This window comes from Bolinopsis microptera, chromosome 13, assembly GCF_026151205.1.
Source record: "Bolinopsis microptera isolate Bmic1 chromosome 13, MBARI_Bmic_1.0, whole genome shotgun sequence".
Taxonomy (NCBI): domain Eukaryota; kingdom Metazoa; phylum Ctenophora; class Tentaculata; order Lobata; family Bolinopsidae; genus Bolinopsis; species Bolinopsis microptera.
The window spans coordinates 16,181,824-16,199,759 of NC_087084.1; the positions used below are offsets into that span (position 1 = coordinate 16,181,824).

The 17,936-nt window shown below is 37.7% G+C and overlaps 1 protein-coding gene across 1 annotated transcript in view; it reads right to left on the minus strand.

The window, feature by feature from the left end:
• Window positions 1-16,355: 16,355 nt before the first annotated feature.
• LOC134825497 (ATP-dependent translocase ABCB1-like) overlaps window positions 16,356-17,936 on the minus strand; it is an 86,581-nt gene continuing 85,000 nt past the window's right edge. Inside the window, exons 28-31 of the mRNA XM_063837711.1 lie at window positions 17,433-17,535; window positions 17,187-17,290; window positions 16,889-17,035; window positions 16,356-16,702 (exon numbers count right to left, since the gene is read on the minus strand). Of these exons, the coding sequence (XP_063693781.1) occupies window positions 16,505-16,702; window positions 16,889-17,035; window positions 17,187-17,290; window positions 17,433-17,535 (552 nt within the window). The 3' untranslated portion in view covers window positions 16,356-16,504. The remainder of the gene's footprint in view (window positions 16,703-16,888; window positions 17,036-17,186; window positions 17,291-17,432; window positions 17,536-17,936) is intronic.

Genomic DNA, 17,936 nt, shown 5'->3' on the forward strand with positions numbered 1-17,936 from the left:
TAGTCAAATTTTACGCAACACTTTATAATTAAAATATTCGAGATCTACCAACGTAAGTTCATCTGAATAAAATTTGCTACATCGAGAAATCTTAACTATAACTCATTGAAGGCGAAGAATACGAATTCACACACCAAACCAACGACAAAGATGGGTCCGGAGGAGAATCATCCGGGTATTTCTACACCGTGGTCGGAAGTAAAGATAAAACTGCGGAGCACCAATGTTATGCTGATCGCGCAATTGGGGGTACAGGTTTTTGCACGTTCCGAGACACTGCAGCTATCGGGTGTGAGGATCAGATACGAGGGGAGCAACCAATGGAAATTTGTGGCACTTAACGTAGCAATAATAGGAAAACTAAGAGGATCTTGGAGCAGCCGAGAAGTGTTGAAGATGGAACTGCAGTATGGATCAGATTTACACTCAACGGTATGTATGCTTCAGCTCCATCGAAAATTATGACCGCATAATTTTGAAACAGTGAACTATACTAGGTTGCAGTTGGTAACTTTTACTTATTAGGAATTTAAAGGAAGTTCTGCTTATAAGCATGAAACTATTTTAAAACTATTTTAAAACAAATTGAAGTCAATTTTAGTTATTCAGACACAATCTCGACATAAAGTCTGACTTGAGCCAGGTACTGAGCCGGTTGAGTACGAATTTACACAGCAGACTGGTGAAGATGGGGGAGCAGTCTCCGGTTACTTGTACACGGTTATAGGGAGTAAAGGGAAAACTGCAGAGCACGATTGTAATACCAACAGGAATATAGGAGGAACAAGCACGTGCAAATTTGAGGATTCTGCAATTATTGGGAAGCTCAAAAGTGTAAGGGTAATGAACACAGCGACAAAAATGTGGCATTTTGAAAGATTAGATGTAAAGATAAATGGAATCAATCAAGGAACTTGGCAAGGGTCCAGAAAATTGAAAGACTCACAAACAAAATGGTGCATATTTGCACTAGTTGATGGTATGCATATCACATATGTATACTATAAAATATTTTATAGTTCATCGAATTCATTCGATCTCAAAATCGGTCATTTTTGTGTTTTTTTTTCAACAAGATCAGTTGTACAGTTTCAACTGCAACGGAACGGTTGGAGATGCGATACGGTTAACCAAGTATAAATCTAGATTTCCCAGAAAACGTTAACAGATTGCACTCCTTGATGTCAAAGTTTTGGGATCAGGTAAATTTGGTAAAAGATATTTCACAACTCGAAAACGCATTTTTATACGAATTTTTAATGTTTATAAACAAATACATAAATAAATCACGCACGGTATTTTGGGGTATGATGGCATTTAATTGAGTGCCCTTGCATCTGGTGTGGTATTCAGTACTTTAAAAGTATGATATAATTCGATGTTTTTCAGACAGAGAAAATGTACTATATATATGGAAAGAACAATGACAGCTGGAGATTTCATAGAAGCCCAAGGAACATTTAACAGAGAGAACCCCTTATATTTGAGGATGGTGGACGGAGCAGACAAAATTCAGTCAAATGTACAGTTTACACAAGGGAGAAACTCTACAAAAACTCAAACTGTCATTGGGTTTCAAGATCAAGGAGGAGTAAAGATGTACAAGCAAAACGTTAGTGCAAATTTCCCGGTGCTTAGTGATGGAAAAAACTTCACCATAGCTATAGTATATATGAAGGACCATTTTAAAATATTAGTAGGCTTTCCATCTCATTCCGCAACAAGTTTAAGAAGCATCGATTACGTGGAATGGGGAGGAGGAAGTCAAACGAAAATTGAGATGAAGGCAAATAAACATGGTTAGTACAATAATCAAGAGAATGTAATAGATGAATCACAATAAATTTATTAGTTACTTAGTAAGTTCCTTACTATTAGTCAGTACCTAATGTATATTTAGTCAGAGGGTTTATTAGAGTCCAGAAAACCCTGTGACAGGAAATGAATTTGATGAAACTTTGTGACTTTTGAGATCTTATGCTCAACATCGCGCAAGGTAACATTTCTAAAATGCATGTAATCTCAAATTTCAGAAGTCTACACAGGCCAGAGCAACTTAAAGAAACGCCAGCAAAACTTGAAAAAAACAATAGCAGCTTCTTTACATAACAAGTCCACAATTCCTGATATCTTGAAGTACACTAAATCTTCTGAAGGTTCTCTGGCTATCTTTTAGTGGGAGTTGTTGAGACATACGAAAAGTATAAAAGGGTTTGGATTGGAAGAGGAAATATTTTGGATACTGAACAACAGAGAGCTTTTGGGAATGTTTATGACAAGTCGCCCTTTTAACACAAGAGAAGGTTATCAAAAAGCCCTAGAAATCCTGGCAATGATTGTTTATGAAGATCCAGATGTCAAAACAAATATACTAAAATAACGCATTGCAGTGGCAACAGCTTTGAAATTTTCCGGAGTTCGACTGAAAGTAGTTGCAGATGAGAGACTTTTACAAGATTGGCGAGAAAAGTTCTTTGCTTATGAACAGTGGGCAGAGGAGGGTGTACTTCTTGATACATTTTATGGTTTAACTGCTTGGCATATGAGATATGTTTTAGGCTCATGGCATCATGTTTATGAGCTCGTATGGGCAAGAGAAAATGCATGGCAAAAGACCCCAGAGAAAATAGGAAAATTAGGTCCATATATGGTCAAGCAAGAAGAAGAAGAATAACACCAGCCGCTACAGCTACCACATTTTATTTTGATTTTATGACCAGAAGTATCAGTAACATTTCCATTCTCTGCCATTTTAAGTTAACTCTTATGCTTGTGGAGGAATTAGAGAATAAAAAATGTATAAATTTATAAATAACGTAAAATATATCTATACTAGTGCAAATCAGATTCTTTCACGAGAACCGGAGGTCCTGTATGCTACAGAATCGTGATCTGAGTCTTATCTACTTATTTGTTAAAAATATTCGCTAAATCAAATGTTACAATATAGTGCCCTTATCTCGATTTTCGGGCTTATCAGTATGATAATATGACTTTACCTAAAGTGTATATTAAGTCGTTGTGATTTGTATGTTGTTGTGTGAAATTGTGTAGTTTTGTGTGGTGATTTTTGCTATTTAGTTGTTTGTGAAGTTTTCGAAAATACTGTTGCACTGAACTTTGACTGAGGAAACGTGCTTGATGCTGATTTACCAGAGAAGCTTCTATAATTATTAAATAAAGTGTGCACAGTTTTGTTTGGTAATGTGAAAATGTTTTAGGAAATGTATGGTGGGATGATAAGAGACAAAAATGCTTGATAGTTAAAGAATGTTCATCAGTTCATCTGATAAGCTTAAGAAGATAAGCATTTTCGACCAATCAGATCATTTCTTCAAAAATCGATCGTGGTAGCAATCAAATGATGAATTTGGATGAGGAGTGAGGATGTACTGAAAAAGATATGAAAATACTTGATGATATGCTTAATTTAAGGGCTTGACAGAAAAGGTTGATTTTTATATAATTAATTCATTTATGGATTAGTGCTCAACCACGGTGATATCTGAAAGGACTGTTAGGCTCATGGTGGTAGAGCCACGCACAGTTCCTGTGGCGTGGCAGTTCTGATCCACATAACTTGCCAACGCAGTTGACAAGTTCATATGCAACAGCCCTTCTGACATCGTGATGTAAATGGATGCCATGCTTATCATTGCGGTCCCATACGTAGTATGAATGAACCCGCTTGATAACGGCATGGGCATCGTAAAATGTCAGATTGGGAATCACCCTGGCGAGATTCACCATACATAGATTAAAATCATCAATTTCTCTGTTCAACCAACCAATTCTAGTTAAAGACAAAGCACAAAAAACAAACTGTGTGCTTTTGTTGCTCTTACAGCTTTCGACAAGGCGGGGACAAAAGTTATCAGCCAGACTCTTGGCAGATTTTCCATACCGTGAAAGATCGTTTATGCCACATGAGATGATCACAGTTTTGGCATGTTTGAGGTCATGATCCAAAGAGTCTATGAGCTGGTAGTTCAAACGCTTCTGACAGCGGTGGCCGGGTATCTGATCGAACAACCATTCAGGTGTTTCATGATGAATAGAGTCATGTATGAATAGGACCCTGGAGTGACGAGACTGAGAGGAGGAGTTCTGAGCTGGAGGGGCAACAGGTGGTATCCGATGGAGAGCTGGAGGTGCAGGCACAGTGCATGACTCTTGTTGTTTCAGTTTGCGGAAAGTCAGTGAAATGCGTGGAAACCTTACCGAGATATCGCGGTCAATGCCGTGGCGCCAGTTGTCCTGATCTGCTCGTGACATGACGTAAAGTGAACCGTGCTCAAGTGTAATGTTATGCTCGACAAAGGGGCCTACTGTACTTGATATCCTAAGGTTTCTAGGTGCTCCAATCGACACTGTATAAATTTGACTATCCTCCATTATGCTAGGTTTGCTGTCATTATGCATCGGTATGCCGACCGATCCGTCCTTGTATAAAGTGCAAAGGCAAGTGTAGTTCTCTGGGGTTATGTCAGCGTCCAGTTTTTGCAGTTGCTCGTACACACGTTCCAGAGTGGGTGGAAGTGGCCCAACAGAGACAGGATGTGAGGTTCTGCCGTACGTGTAGGGGACGGAGCCATAATAAGTTGTGATACGGCCTCCAGGGTGGTGCATGTCAAAGTTTAGCTCACTTGAAACTTTATCAAAAGTTAACTCGGAAAGATCGCACTCTAAAAGTCTTACCGGCGAATGAGGCATACTTGTAACTTCTCTGGAAGTGTCGAGGTTCTGCGAGGGGGCTTCAGAGATGAGAGTTGCAGTCTGCTGTGTGATGAGGGTGGTCTGTTTCTTCGTTTCATCAGAGACTTCTTCGATCGCCGTCAGAGCACGTTCTGTTAGATGTTTCACCGCCTTCTCGCACTCCCCATTAACAGTACATGAAAGTAAGTTAGCTGCCGCAGTTAGACTATTCATGGATTGATCTAAATCAACGACTATTTGACGTGTTAGATATTGTTTGATGGCGGCTTGTTTGGTTTCAGGCTTAGTGGCTTTGCCAGTAAATGCGGAGTCAATTAAACGGAGCCTGTTGTATTCAAAATCTATATCTTCTTTGGAGAGGGTAGGTAAAACGTTTAAACACGTCTTAGCGCAAAACGTGTAAATTGATGGCACACCAAAGCCCAACATACCGAGGGAGGGTGCCTCCGTGTCGGAGGGTGACCCGGAGGCAGCGGGTTTAGTGATACTGTTCTTCCTAGCAGGAGTCTTCTTAGCAGCAGGAGTCTTGTTAGCAGCAGAGTTCGACTTGTTAAGATGGCCGGACATGATAAAATCAAGCAGTTTCTTATCAGCAAGTCAGTGCACTTGTGAAAAGATTAGAGAGCAAAAATGTTGATGCGTAATGTAAAGTAAAAATGCACAAAATAGTAAATGATGATGGAGTATCTGTTCATAACAAAGAATACTACTATGGTCGTGAGGTCACCTTGCAGACTATTAATGAATTAGGGGGAGTTTGTGGTGCTATTTCAAAATATTCTTCAGGAATGGCACAAGCTTTTGGAGTGCCAGCTTTACCAGTTAGTCAGCCAGGACACTGTGCCTATGTATGGTACGTGCCTGGAAGTGGCTGGAGAAAAAAGTATAGCATAGCAACCTGAGCTGTGGAAATTCTACACTTCATTGGACATTAACAAATACTTTGAGTCATAGGTTAGGGGCTGTTTCTTTTCTCGTTATGAATAATGCCCAATCTCAGCTTACCAAGTATCGACTGTCTGAGAAGCTCAGGATTGCTAGCAAAGTTGCTAATACTGCTTTAAAATTGGGAATATTGTAGAAGGCCTCAACTATAAGTCCTTACAATATTGTCGTTTGGACTGATTTGTTGGCAGCATTAGCAGAAACAGATCTCAAAGACGACACTTTATATTTAGTGCTGTACCCATATGCGGAACTGCTAGCTAAAGAGGAGCGTGACATTGAGGAATTAATTATAGTTTGGACTGGAAAAAGGATAACAGAAAATTAGCAGACACTGGTGAAACAGACTTAAACACCAATGAATTGTACCGGTCTGGTAATGAGAGCTATTCTTTGCACAATATACAGGGTGGGCCAAAAGTCAGTACCCATACGTTGGCCTTTATAGCTCAGTCACTGAGTGCCCAATTTAAATACTTCTTTCTGGTATGACTTAGTACCACCACTGGTTCGAGGAATTTGTCAACTCGAAAAATATTCGCGTTCATTTTTTTCAAATGGAGGTTCATTTTCACATTTATTTGATAGTTTGGATAGTCGGATCAAGCTAAATGTTATTGAATTGTGTTTGGCCATTCGAATTACGTTTGTCCTGAAAGAATTAGAACTGTAGCTTCTCAGATGACCGAGATATGAAGCATAACGAGTTTATTCATTACGTGTGATCAGGTGATTGGTTTACCTAATCACGTGATAAGGTGCCCCCGTTAACTACCCCGTTAAACATTATGGGAATTGTTAAGGGTGCCCAATTAAGGTGTCGTGTCACGGTGTCACATAATCACCCAGTCAATATTGTTAACGAGATACAGAAAATGCTTGATAACTTCGTCATTTCTAATCCGTTTTGCCTCATGTTTTCAGATCATATGCAACATTTGATAATCTACCGTCTCTGAAAAAATTAGGCGTTCAGCATGTTCAGAGAAAACAATATAGGTGTTTTAATATTGAATGGGCGTGGTCTAAAATATTCGAATTTTCAAATTTTGACGACGGAATCCTCGAACCAGTAAGTACAGTATGCCATCTGCAAAGCAACAGCTCTCAAATATAAAACACGGCGGAGCTATTAAGGCCAACGTATGGGTACTGACTTTTGGCCCACCCTGTAGATCTAAATTCCATCTGCCGCTTAAACAGCATAGAATTTGATTGGGTTAATGGCACCAGTCCTGATGAATTGGAAATAACATTTAAAGTTGCAAACGAGTTGGAGACAGTTGTCTGGAGACAAGGTCAAATCCACCAGGTACTGATTTATGCACTAAAACTGTAGCTTATTTCCTTCTTGTTATTGCTATCCTTCGATAGTTAAATACCATTTGCACTGCAATACATACATGAATACTCAATACATATAATTACTTTAACAATAACTAAACAATTGCATCCTTCAGGTGGATCTTCACGGAGGGTTAGCGACAGAAATCAAAGTTAACATAAATGAAGGTTATCAAAAACTCCGTGATTTAAAAGTGAAAGGTATTTCATACTCCACAAAAGATCTACTAAAGTTTAAAGCAAGAAGAATATACGGAGCAACTAAACGTTTACAAAGAGCTTTACACACTTTAGAGACACTGATCGAAAATTCTGATTTCTAAAAGATTGAACATATGCAGGCTTCAGGTCCAAATCTTTGAAATGACAAAAGCAGGGTTAACGTTTTCGTATTATTTATATATCTTTAGACCAGTAATTCAATTGTATTACGTTGTGACCCCCACGGTCGTTTCACTTTATCGTTCTGACGATACAGGGGAACCGTGCACTCGTGCGCGGCAGGTAATACAACGTATGACAATAATTTAATATCTGGACATGTTTTACTAAATATAATTTAATCTTAATTGAAGTATATAAGTTTTGTTAAATATTTAGTCAGATCATGTCGTACAAAAGCTTTTTTGTTTTTAAGTTAAATTTGGAGGACTTCGCCGCTTCGACGCGCCGCGCAAACTAGCATTCTTGCTTCGCTAAACTAGCATTCTTGCTTCGCTAAACTAGCATTCTTGCTAAACTAGCATTCTTGCTAAACATTCTTGCTAAACTAGCATTCTTGCTTCGATCGTTGCTCTGCTTCGCAGAGCAACGATCTCGACGGATTGACATCGTCAATCAAAGTTTAATTTAACATTTTAATTTTTGTAATTGATTTTATTTCTACAAAATATTATGTATTAATGCTTTTGCTCCGATCATTGTTGATTGTACCCAAATCTGTTTGCTGTTGCAGATAAGAATGCAGAATTAGTTTGTCATGCCAAAGTTGAGGACCCTTTGAGATACAGACCTTTGCAAACTGATCCTACTGGATCTTTGAGAGGGAGGTTGTTAGAGCTGTGGTCATCTGGTTTGGAGCGGAAGTATGTTAGTGGCGAACAGTCTAAGTGTGTGGTTGGTTTGATTCAGAAGTCTGATCAGGACACTCTTTCACAGAGCACTTCAGATCTAGTTAAGCCCGATATTCCGCATGGTTACCCATTACTGAAAATTCACAAGCTGACTGAGACTGAAATTAGAGAGAAAAAGATTCCACCCAGTCGATTCGTGACTGATCTCTCTAGAGGAGTAACTGCAAGATCAGATAAGTTTGTTGTTTGGAAGTGGTTGGGACCTCTTGCCAGGGATTACTGTATAGATCTTGTTAAAGATTCAACTGCAGCTCTCATAAAACTCGAGGAATTGGCAGCTTCCGGACAAGTAGTCGATACTTGCTTCAGCTTCAGTATTGATATTGTTTCTCTATACGATTCTCTGCAACATAGCTTGGTGATGTCAGCCTTAGATGATGCTATGGAGTCGTGTAGACCAGATTGGTCTGAGGAGTTCAGGACTTGGCTGAAGGGACTGATACAGCTTAGTTTTGATTCGGCAGTCTTGAAGAATGCAGACAACTGGTATGAGGTCGTTAACGGTGTACCCACTGGAGGTATCAATTCAGTGGATTGCGGTAACATTGCTTTGTTCTTTGTCCTAAAGAGTCTGGTTTACGACCCGGTTGTTAGACCAGAGGAGCTCAAGAACCTTGATCGGTTTGTGGATGATATTTCGGGCCAAGGTATGTGGAGAGGTTCTATGATTGATTTTGAAGAATGGGTAGGGTCATTACGCAGTAAGATGGTTGATAACTATGGCTTAGATATTACATACGAAGTGAAACCAATCACGGAGTTCACTCAGTTCCTGGACATTCAGTACAAATTTGTTGGAGGGAGACTCACAACAGATCTGTTTAGGAAACCTACTGACGCCAACAGGTATCTTGAATTCTCAAGTTTCCATCCACGACATACCTTCCGGAGTATAGTCTTCTCACAGGCACTTCGATACAGAAGGATAATCAATGATGACGTCTTGCTGGATGAGAGATTGGCAGAGCTTCAGTTGTTTTTTGAGCGGTCTTCATATCCTACTGATATGATGAGAGAGGTCATCAGTGATGTCAGGTCGAGACCAAGAACTTTACAGTACAAGGAAAAGGATCAGGGTCCCCCTTCTTTCACACCATGGATTGTTACATTCGGTGCGGGCTATGAGGAAACCAAGGAAAAGGCTAAAGAGGCCAGTAACATCATCTCAAATAGCCGTACATGGAGCAGTGAGAACCCTGAGAGGATCCCTAAACTCCAAGTGGTCACCAGGCGAGCCCCTAACTTAAAGGACACTTTATTCAAGAGAAAGAAGCTAGCCTTAGGTTCAGAGTCAAGAACAACTGACCCATGCACCAAACCTGGTGAGAAGAAGAAAGGCAGACCCTGCCAAACTTGTCACCTTGCTAGTGGCAATTCCATGGTCTCCAATAATGGACACTCAGTCAGAACTCAAGGTGGTAACTGTAAGACACGCAACATTGTGTACGGCGCGACGTGCAAACTTTGTACTCTTAATTACGTATACGTGGGAAAAACAGTCACCAGCCTCAGCCAACGTGTGAATGGTCATCGCAGTAAATATTATGAGATTTTAGAGGCGAGTAGTAAGGGGAATGTTGAGAGCCACAGAGATTTTGATGACGAGAATGTTTTAGGGGCACATCTTTTTTCAGTTCATAATTTGAGGGAGAGATCTGATTTCAATGAAAGTTTCCATTTTGATATTTTGTGTTCTACATCCCCAGATAATATTAGAAAGTCAGAACAGTTTTATATTAACAAATTGAAGACACTTTATCCGTTTGGCCTGAACAATGTGAATTCCGTTTCTGGAAGCTAATTTTTCATGGTGTCCCGAATTTTATTTTTGAATCGTTCATTTTTTGTTTATATATTCAGTCTTAGTACAGACAGATCCGTCTAAAAAAATCGATCTGCCGACACACAAAGCTTACAAAGGATTTTTGACGTTTTTGAGTCCTAATAGATGTCCTTTATGGCTGACCAACTTTTCCAAACTTTTCCACTTGTCTTAAGGCCACTTTTTGCCACTTTACCACTTTTTACCACCTTTCTTGTTTGTCGAATATCTTTAGTTGTGAACATCGTAAAAGGTTGCGGATCAATCGAGTGTGTTCATATTACCATGAAGAAAAACTTTTGTTCTAACAATTTTTACGTCAGAAAATCAGTTAATTGGATAATTATCAATTAGCTAATTAGCAAAATTCTAAAAATTTTTATTGGCTCAAAATGATCGGAATAGCTTAAAACACGGAAAAAAGTAGTTTTTAGAAAAACTTTGAAAATTTTTCACTTACATTTTTTTTCGAGACTTAGAAAAATTTCGAAAATTCAAAATATATTTTTCCGCCAAAAGTGATCAAATTGCATGAAACGCGGAGAAAAATGCTTTTCAAAAAAACTTAGTGAATTTTTCGTTTCAAGAATACTTAAATCACCAATATTTGTAGTTGGAGTTCAGTAAATCGCGGCAGATTTTAGTAATCAGGAATTACTAAGTGGAAAGGTCTGAAACTGAAAAACGTTAACCATACGATATAAGAGTTTCATAACTAATTACAATACAGCCTTATCGATTTTCACAGAAACTGCACCAATGGCACAGTCAAGATCGAAAGACGAAACGATAGCCTGCTGTACTATCATTTTATTGATTTCAATGATGAATCAGTGGGGTTAAGATAATCACATTTGTAATAAATAAAACCTCTCTGTACCGTCAATTGTGCTAATCTAAACCGGCCTACCTGGATTACCAGACCTCTTCTTTTCCTCAACAATCAAACCAAGTTGTTCATATAGCATTTGGTGGGCGATGTAAGTACATTATATCGAGCTGTATTCAATCACAATACGACACAATACGTGTATATTATATGGCTCTTAATGAGGTTTATGAAACGCTTAATACCGTGAGAAACCCGGTATAGAGACGTTTTACAGTTTATCACGAAAACGTATACTTGGCCTCATGGCTCATTTACAGTTCGAAGAAGGCAAGAACAGACCAGGGAAACTAAGGAACAGCCAGATCCAGGAAGCAAGTGTAAATACACCTTCCAACATCTACTGTGACTTGTTTTGTATTGTACTGCATATCGCTTCATTTGCTATGCGGTATGAAATCACCCCCATATGTCAGGGTCGGCTAAAAGTAAAATCAACAAGGGTAACATACGGGCAAGGATAAGATGTAGATACGAGCGTCGGGCAAGGGGTAGTAAAGAACCGGTAATAATTCATTCAGTAAAATGTTCACGAGAGTCAGGATATTTTGGAAATTGCTAATAGAGACAGATCTGATCAGGAAGGATTGTTAATGTTATTGAGGATGTTGATTTGAAATCTGGACGTTGTGAAGTAAAAATACAGGTTCTTCCCGCAGGATATTCGGGGCCCATGATGATCAGCTCGGGATTAATGTGGGACAGATCGAAGAGCATTGAAAAGAGCGAGTTGACATTTTAAGCTTTCTGGTCTTTTCTTGCCTTCTTTGAGCTGTCAAAGAGTCATGAGGCCAAGTAGACGTTTTCGTGATAAACTGTAAAACCTCTCCATACCGGGCCTCTCACGGGAGAAACGAGAAGTGTACGGTATAGAACGTTTCATATACCTCATTAAGGGCCATAATATAATATACACGTATTGCATTGTGTCGTATTGTGATTGAATACAGCTCGATATGTACTTACATCGCCCACCAAATGCGATATGAACAACTTGGCTTGATTGTTGAGGAAAAGAAGAGGTCTGGTAATCCAGGTAGGCCGGTTTAGATTAGCACAATTGACGGTACAGAGAGGTTTTATTTATTACAAATGTGATTATCTTAACCCCACTGATTCATCATTGAAATCAATAAAATGATAGTACAGCAGGCTATCGTTTCGTCTTTCGATCTTGACTGTGCCATTGGTGCAGTTTCTGTGAAAATCGATAAGGCTGTATTGTAATTAGTTATGAAACTCTTATATCGTATGGTTAACGTTTTTCAGTTTCAGACCTTTCCACTTAGTAATTCCTGATTACTAAAATCTGCCGCGATTTACTGAACTCCAGCTACAAATATTGGTGATTTAAGTATTCTTGAAACGAAAAATTCACTAAGTTTTTTTGAAAGGCATTTTTCTCCGTGTTTCATGCAATTTGATCACCTTTGGCGGAAAAAATATTTAAAATTTTCGAAATTTTTCTAAGTCTCGAAAAAAAATGTAAGTGAAAAATTTTCAAAGTTTTTCTAAAAACTACTTTTCTCCGTGTTTCAAGCTATTCCGATCATTTTGAGCCAATAAAAATTTTTTAGAATTTTGCTAATTAGCTAATTGATAATTATCCAATTAACTGATTATCTGACGTAAAAATTGTTAGAACAAAAGTTTTTCTTCATGGTAATATGAACACACTCGATTGATCCGCAACCTTTTACGATGTTCACAACTAAAGATATTCGACAAACAAGAAAGGTGGTAAAAAGTGGTAAAGTGGCAAAAAGTGGCCTTAAGACACGTGGAAAAGTTTGGAAAAGTTGGTCAGCCATAAAGGACATCTATTAGGACTCAAAAACGTCAAAAATCCTTTGTAAGCTTTGTGTGTCGGCAGATCGATTTTTTCAGACGGATCTGTCTGTACTATCTATCAATTTTTGAATTGCGTCTTTTTGATTTAATGAACTACTGCAGACTCCACATTATTATAGTATATGCCATTAATTTTGTTCCGATTTTAAACTATTCCATTTTGACGAGATTCTAAATTAATTTTTTGAGACTTTACTACATTTTTGATGAGAATTTTTGACATTTTCATACTAACCATTGATATTTTCAGATTATGTGACTGATTAAATGCTGAAGATAAAAGAAATATATTCATTTGGCTAAGATTATGTTTGCGTTTCATTGCTCAACAGCTGTTCGAAGGATCAAATTTAAGATTAGTTTGTCATACGTTGTATGACCCGCTTTACGATACAGGGGAGCGCGCGCGCACTCGTTTCACCTAGTTGCTAGTGAAACGTACGAGCGTGGGTGTCACGACGAGCTTCAAAAATTAGTAAGGCTTGATCCCATGCATTGCATTGAGGAAGAAATTGAAAGTTATGCCCAGAAAACCTCACTGGCCAGTATACAAGGTTTTACTTCAAAAGTTGACGGATGTTACTCGTCTAAATTTCTTCGAAGTAGCGTGCGCCGCTTTCTTCTCTTGCCCGACGGCAAGTGCTACGAAGTAGCGCGCGCCGGGCCAGACCATTAATTAACAATGGTCAACTTCAAAAGTTAAAGAGATTTCCGGTTTTTTGTAACATGTTCATTGTTCGTCTTGTAAAAGTAACGTTACCTCCCCAGGAGGAAAATTTAAGACAACGTATTTGTTGAGTAGCTCAAAATCTCCAGAAAAGTCTCATTTTGGGCCGATCAAAAGTTTGCAACTTTAACTTTGTGCATTCCTGTCCTTTGATTGGCTGAATCGTGTCACGTGCTAGCTGCATGAACATGGAGCTGCTTACAGGAATCCGCAAATTGTTAAAGTTGCAAACTTTTGATCGGCCCAAAATATTGGGACTTTTCTGGAGATTTTGAGATAACTCAACAACTAGCTACATAGCTACGTTGTTTTAAATTTTCCTCCTGGGGACGTAACGTTACTTTTCCAAAACGAACATGTTACAAAAAACCGAAAGTCTCTGACTCTTTTACTTTCAAAGTTAGGCCCCATCCAGTAAGGGTTTCTGGGAATGACTTACAAAATTAGACAACTGACAACGCAAATTCATATAAGAAGTTGAATGTTGATACATACACAAATGATTTTGTAAAAGTTAACTTGAAAATATTACGTATTATTTGGAATTATGAAAGTAGCTCATTCGTTATTATTTTATCATAATTATGAATATTAGGTTTGATTTATTGATTACTTTGGTATAAAGTAAAAATAGCTTTGTAAACTGTCTCAGCTCGGCCCCAGGCAGAAACTGAAAGTTAATTTTTTAAATATTACGATATTGTCACTGAACGGTGGCACGACTAAAAAGTCGAACTTTTTATAACTTTTATTTTTATAGTCTACAATCTTTATGATTATCATGTTTATATAACCGATAGCTTAAACTTAAAGTTCAGTTCAACGATCCGGATAAAATTTGTTGCGAATTTAATTGGTTAAATTATTCGTACAGTGATCATAGCATAAGATATGTGATAAAAATTAAAAATCATGTTTCTTTGTCAAAACATGTCATAATAATGATTGCGACAGCCAATAAATAGAATTTGATAAACATTTTATGTTTTTGTTGATTCGATTTATAGTTAACGCAAAATTGGAGTATGTTTGATGTTCAACTTCAATGTTTTAAAACTTAATTTCGATACTAACGCTATTTTGTAAAATATGAATGTAAATAGGGACTAGTTTAACCACCTTGACCTACTAAATAAAATTGTCGTTCAGGTCAACTAAGATCGACAAATATTTAATATATGGTAAAATTATCAAAGTTTCCATAAATTTTAATAGATGGTCACAGTATAAAAGTATATTAGCATACCAATTAACTTTTCTCCCGACCCCGAGCGTTGGATTTTAACAACAACAAAAAACTTGGAGCAGCATTTTATCGTAACGTAATTCTAACAGTGCGTTACTGCTAAACTCTTTTACTTTTTTGGAGATGGTTGTACAAATTATTTAATTTGAATTGGGGTACCGCTTGAAATTTAATGATTATTTACTTTGATTGCCGATATTGGTTTATTTATATTTTATTAATTAAGTGCTAGTACGTACTAGTAAACCAGAGTTTTATTGTTTTTTATCCGTGCAATGGAAACGAACTTTTGCTCAATCGCTATTTTTTGCCCTACATTTCAGCAATCGGCCGGCAAAATTTGCATCAATGTAACAAAAGTAAAATTCGAGTAGGTCTAAATTGTTGGATACTGATGATATTATGGTTATAAATTATAGGATAAAAAGTCCGCTTATCTTCAGGTCGAGCGATGCGCTAGTTGAAATTGAATGTTGAAGCCTAGATTAAAGATTATTTACATTCGATTAAGTCTAAATTGTGTTGACAATTAAAAATACATCTTTTCATTAAAACATGTTTTGAACTATCTGATAAAAATATTATACACAAGGAAAAGAATTAACTAACAAGCTAAGAGTGTACAAAAGAATTAGTTATATTGATACTTGCACATTGCTGATTGCACATTACATATTATGTTAATTTGACATAAACACAGAATATTAAACAGTATTAGAAGTCGTAAAAAATAATTCTATCGTTTGGTGAGTTTGATATTAACATTTCATCCAGCGATTGATTTACAAGAAAAGGGCCAAAGAAAATGTGTACAGAAGTTTCAACTTGGAATTAGCAAATAGAGTGGAAATAGTGTGAAGAAAATGGCAAGGGACAAAGTAACTATCAACAATTAAGTTCAGACCATCATAAAATTAAGTTTTAATTGAATACAAGTTTTAAGTTAACAGCTCCTATACTATACCTTCAAAATTTCTGGGGGGGGCCAACCATATTAAAGTATATTAAAATGTAGGATTTTTCCCGATTTTGACCCGGGGATATACTTTAATATACTTTAATATACCTACAATATACTTTAATATATCCCTATCTCCTTGGAGGCCTACATCAAAAATTGTTGCCCAAAATAAGCTTGAAATGCAATTCTTAATCGACTACAAAAAGTTCTTGAAAAAATATTGAAAACTGATGGAGTTATTTCAATTTTAATGAAGTCATTTTGGCTAGTATTCCGAACCGAGATATGATGTGCAATTTTCCCAATTTTGTTCATGGAGGTCTTTTTACTTAGTATCCACTATATTCAACAAACACTGAGTTATATCTTTCACATAGAGTTAGTCTCATTAAAAAATATTGAAATTTTATCGAATTTGGGCAAAAGCGAATTTGGGCAAAAGCGTATGCCCAAATATGGGCATATTTTTTTAAGCTCATAGCTCAGCCAATTTTTGACCAATCTGGATGGAAATTCATGTACTAGTCCTAAAACAGGCTTATCTTGCGAATCTGAGTGAAAAATATAGTTCATCATGTAAATCTTAACGAAGAATATAAATCTTCTAATTGTAGGTATATTAAAGTATATTAAAATGTAGGGTTTTTTCCGATTTTGACCCGGGGATATACTTTAATATACTTTAATATGGTTGGCCCCCCCCCCCCCCCCCCCCATTTCTGTATTTTGGTTTAAAATCTCAGTTATAAACCGCAGCCAAACACAATATTATTACCATACGAGCTTTAAATCTCCACATCTGGCCAAAAAGTCTCTATTAATATTTAATACTCAGGAAAAGTCTCAACCAGTCAACTGGAAAGACTCAACCTAATGTTTGTCAGCGGATTTGTTAAGGTTGTAGTAAACCCCCCTCATGGCTATCAGTTCCGCGTGAGTCCCACTCTCCACAACTGAACCCTCTTGGATGACACAGATGAGATCTGCTGTCTGGATGGTTGAGAGTCTGTGGGCAATCACCAGACATGTTCTGCCTTCACGTGCTCTGTCCAGAGCTTCTTGTACGACCTAGGGATAATCAGGGCTACAGACTTGTTCACAATACAAACATTATAACACTGATTTAGGAGTTGTAGATCTGCTCAATTTGAAAATAGTGCTTCTTTTATTTACTTTTGGTTGCCGATATTAGATAAAACTGTAACAATTCCGCAGCATGTTTTATCAGAAAATCACTTGATCATCATCAATTACCTTCTCGCTCTCGTTATCCAGGGCACTGGTTGCCTCGTCTAGGAGCAGTATCTTGGGGTTCCTAACTAAAGCCCGAGCAATAGCTATTCTCTGCTTCTGTCCTCCCGAGAGATGAGTTCCCTTCTCACCCACACGAGTTTTATACCCCTGATATGGTGAACAGTGAGTTGGATTTTTAGATTTAAAGTTTAGATTTAGTTTGATTCAAATACTCAAGTACTAAACATTACAAAACAGACACCAACTAATACTATGAATACTAATACTATGAATAAAAGAGTAGCTCTGTGTGATTTACATCAGGAAGAGACACGATGAAGTTGTTGATGTTAGCAGCGATAGCAGCTCTCCGGACTTCATCCTCCGTCACCGTTCTGAAGAGAGCTCCGTACTTTATGTTCTCTGAAAAAACCTCAGTTAACAGCTAGTAATTTTGTTACGTAACTGAAAGATATGTGGCAATGAACTCACCCATCTTTATAATGTAATCCTGCTCATTGACCAGTGATTTCAACGAATATGTTCAACTACAAACTGTACTGACCCTCAATGGAGTAGTCGAACAAGATAGGCTCCTGAGAAACGAGCCCCATCTGTTGTCTCAGATACGCTACGTTTATCTCTCTGATGTCAATGTCATCGATCGTCTGAGATTGGAAATTGTTTATTATGAGAACATCAAGTTTATTATTCCATTGTTTTCCTCGAAATAACCTTGAAATATGAGCCAAGTTTAGCACTAGACGGTTAAAATTACCCTATCAAGTCCCTGTGTCAGATCATTTTAACAAAATCAAGCTATTACTAAATCAAGTGACATGATAATGAAAATATGGTTGTGTTTACGAGCGCAAAGGTTGCTTCGAAGTGCGGATTTGTTTCAGTTTATTATTTCTATTCACCGTATTTAACTCATTGAACGGGTCACCAGATGCGTCGGATTAGCTGCCCAGCCCTCGAGCCCCCCCCCCCCCCCCCCCTCGAGCCTTAAAATGCCACCCACAGATATGGACAATATTTAATGGTGATCGTACAGCCAACATGAAAT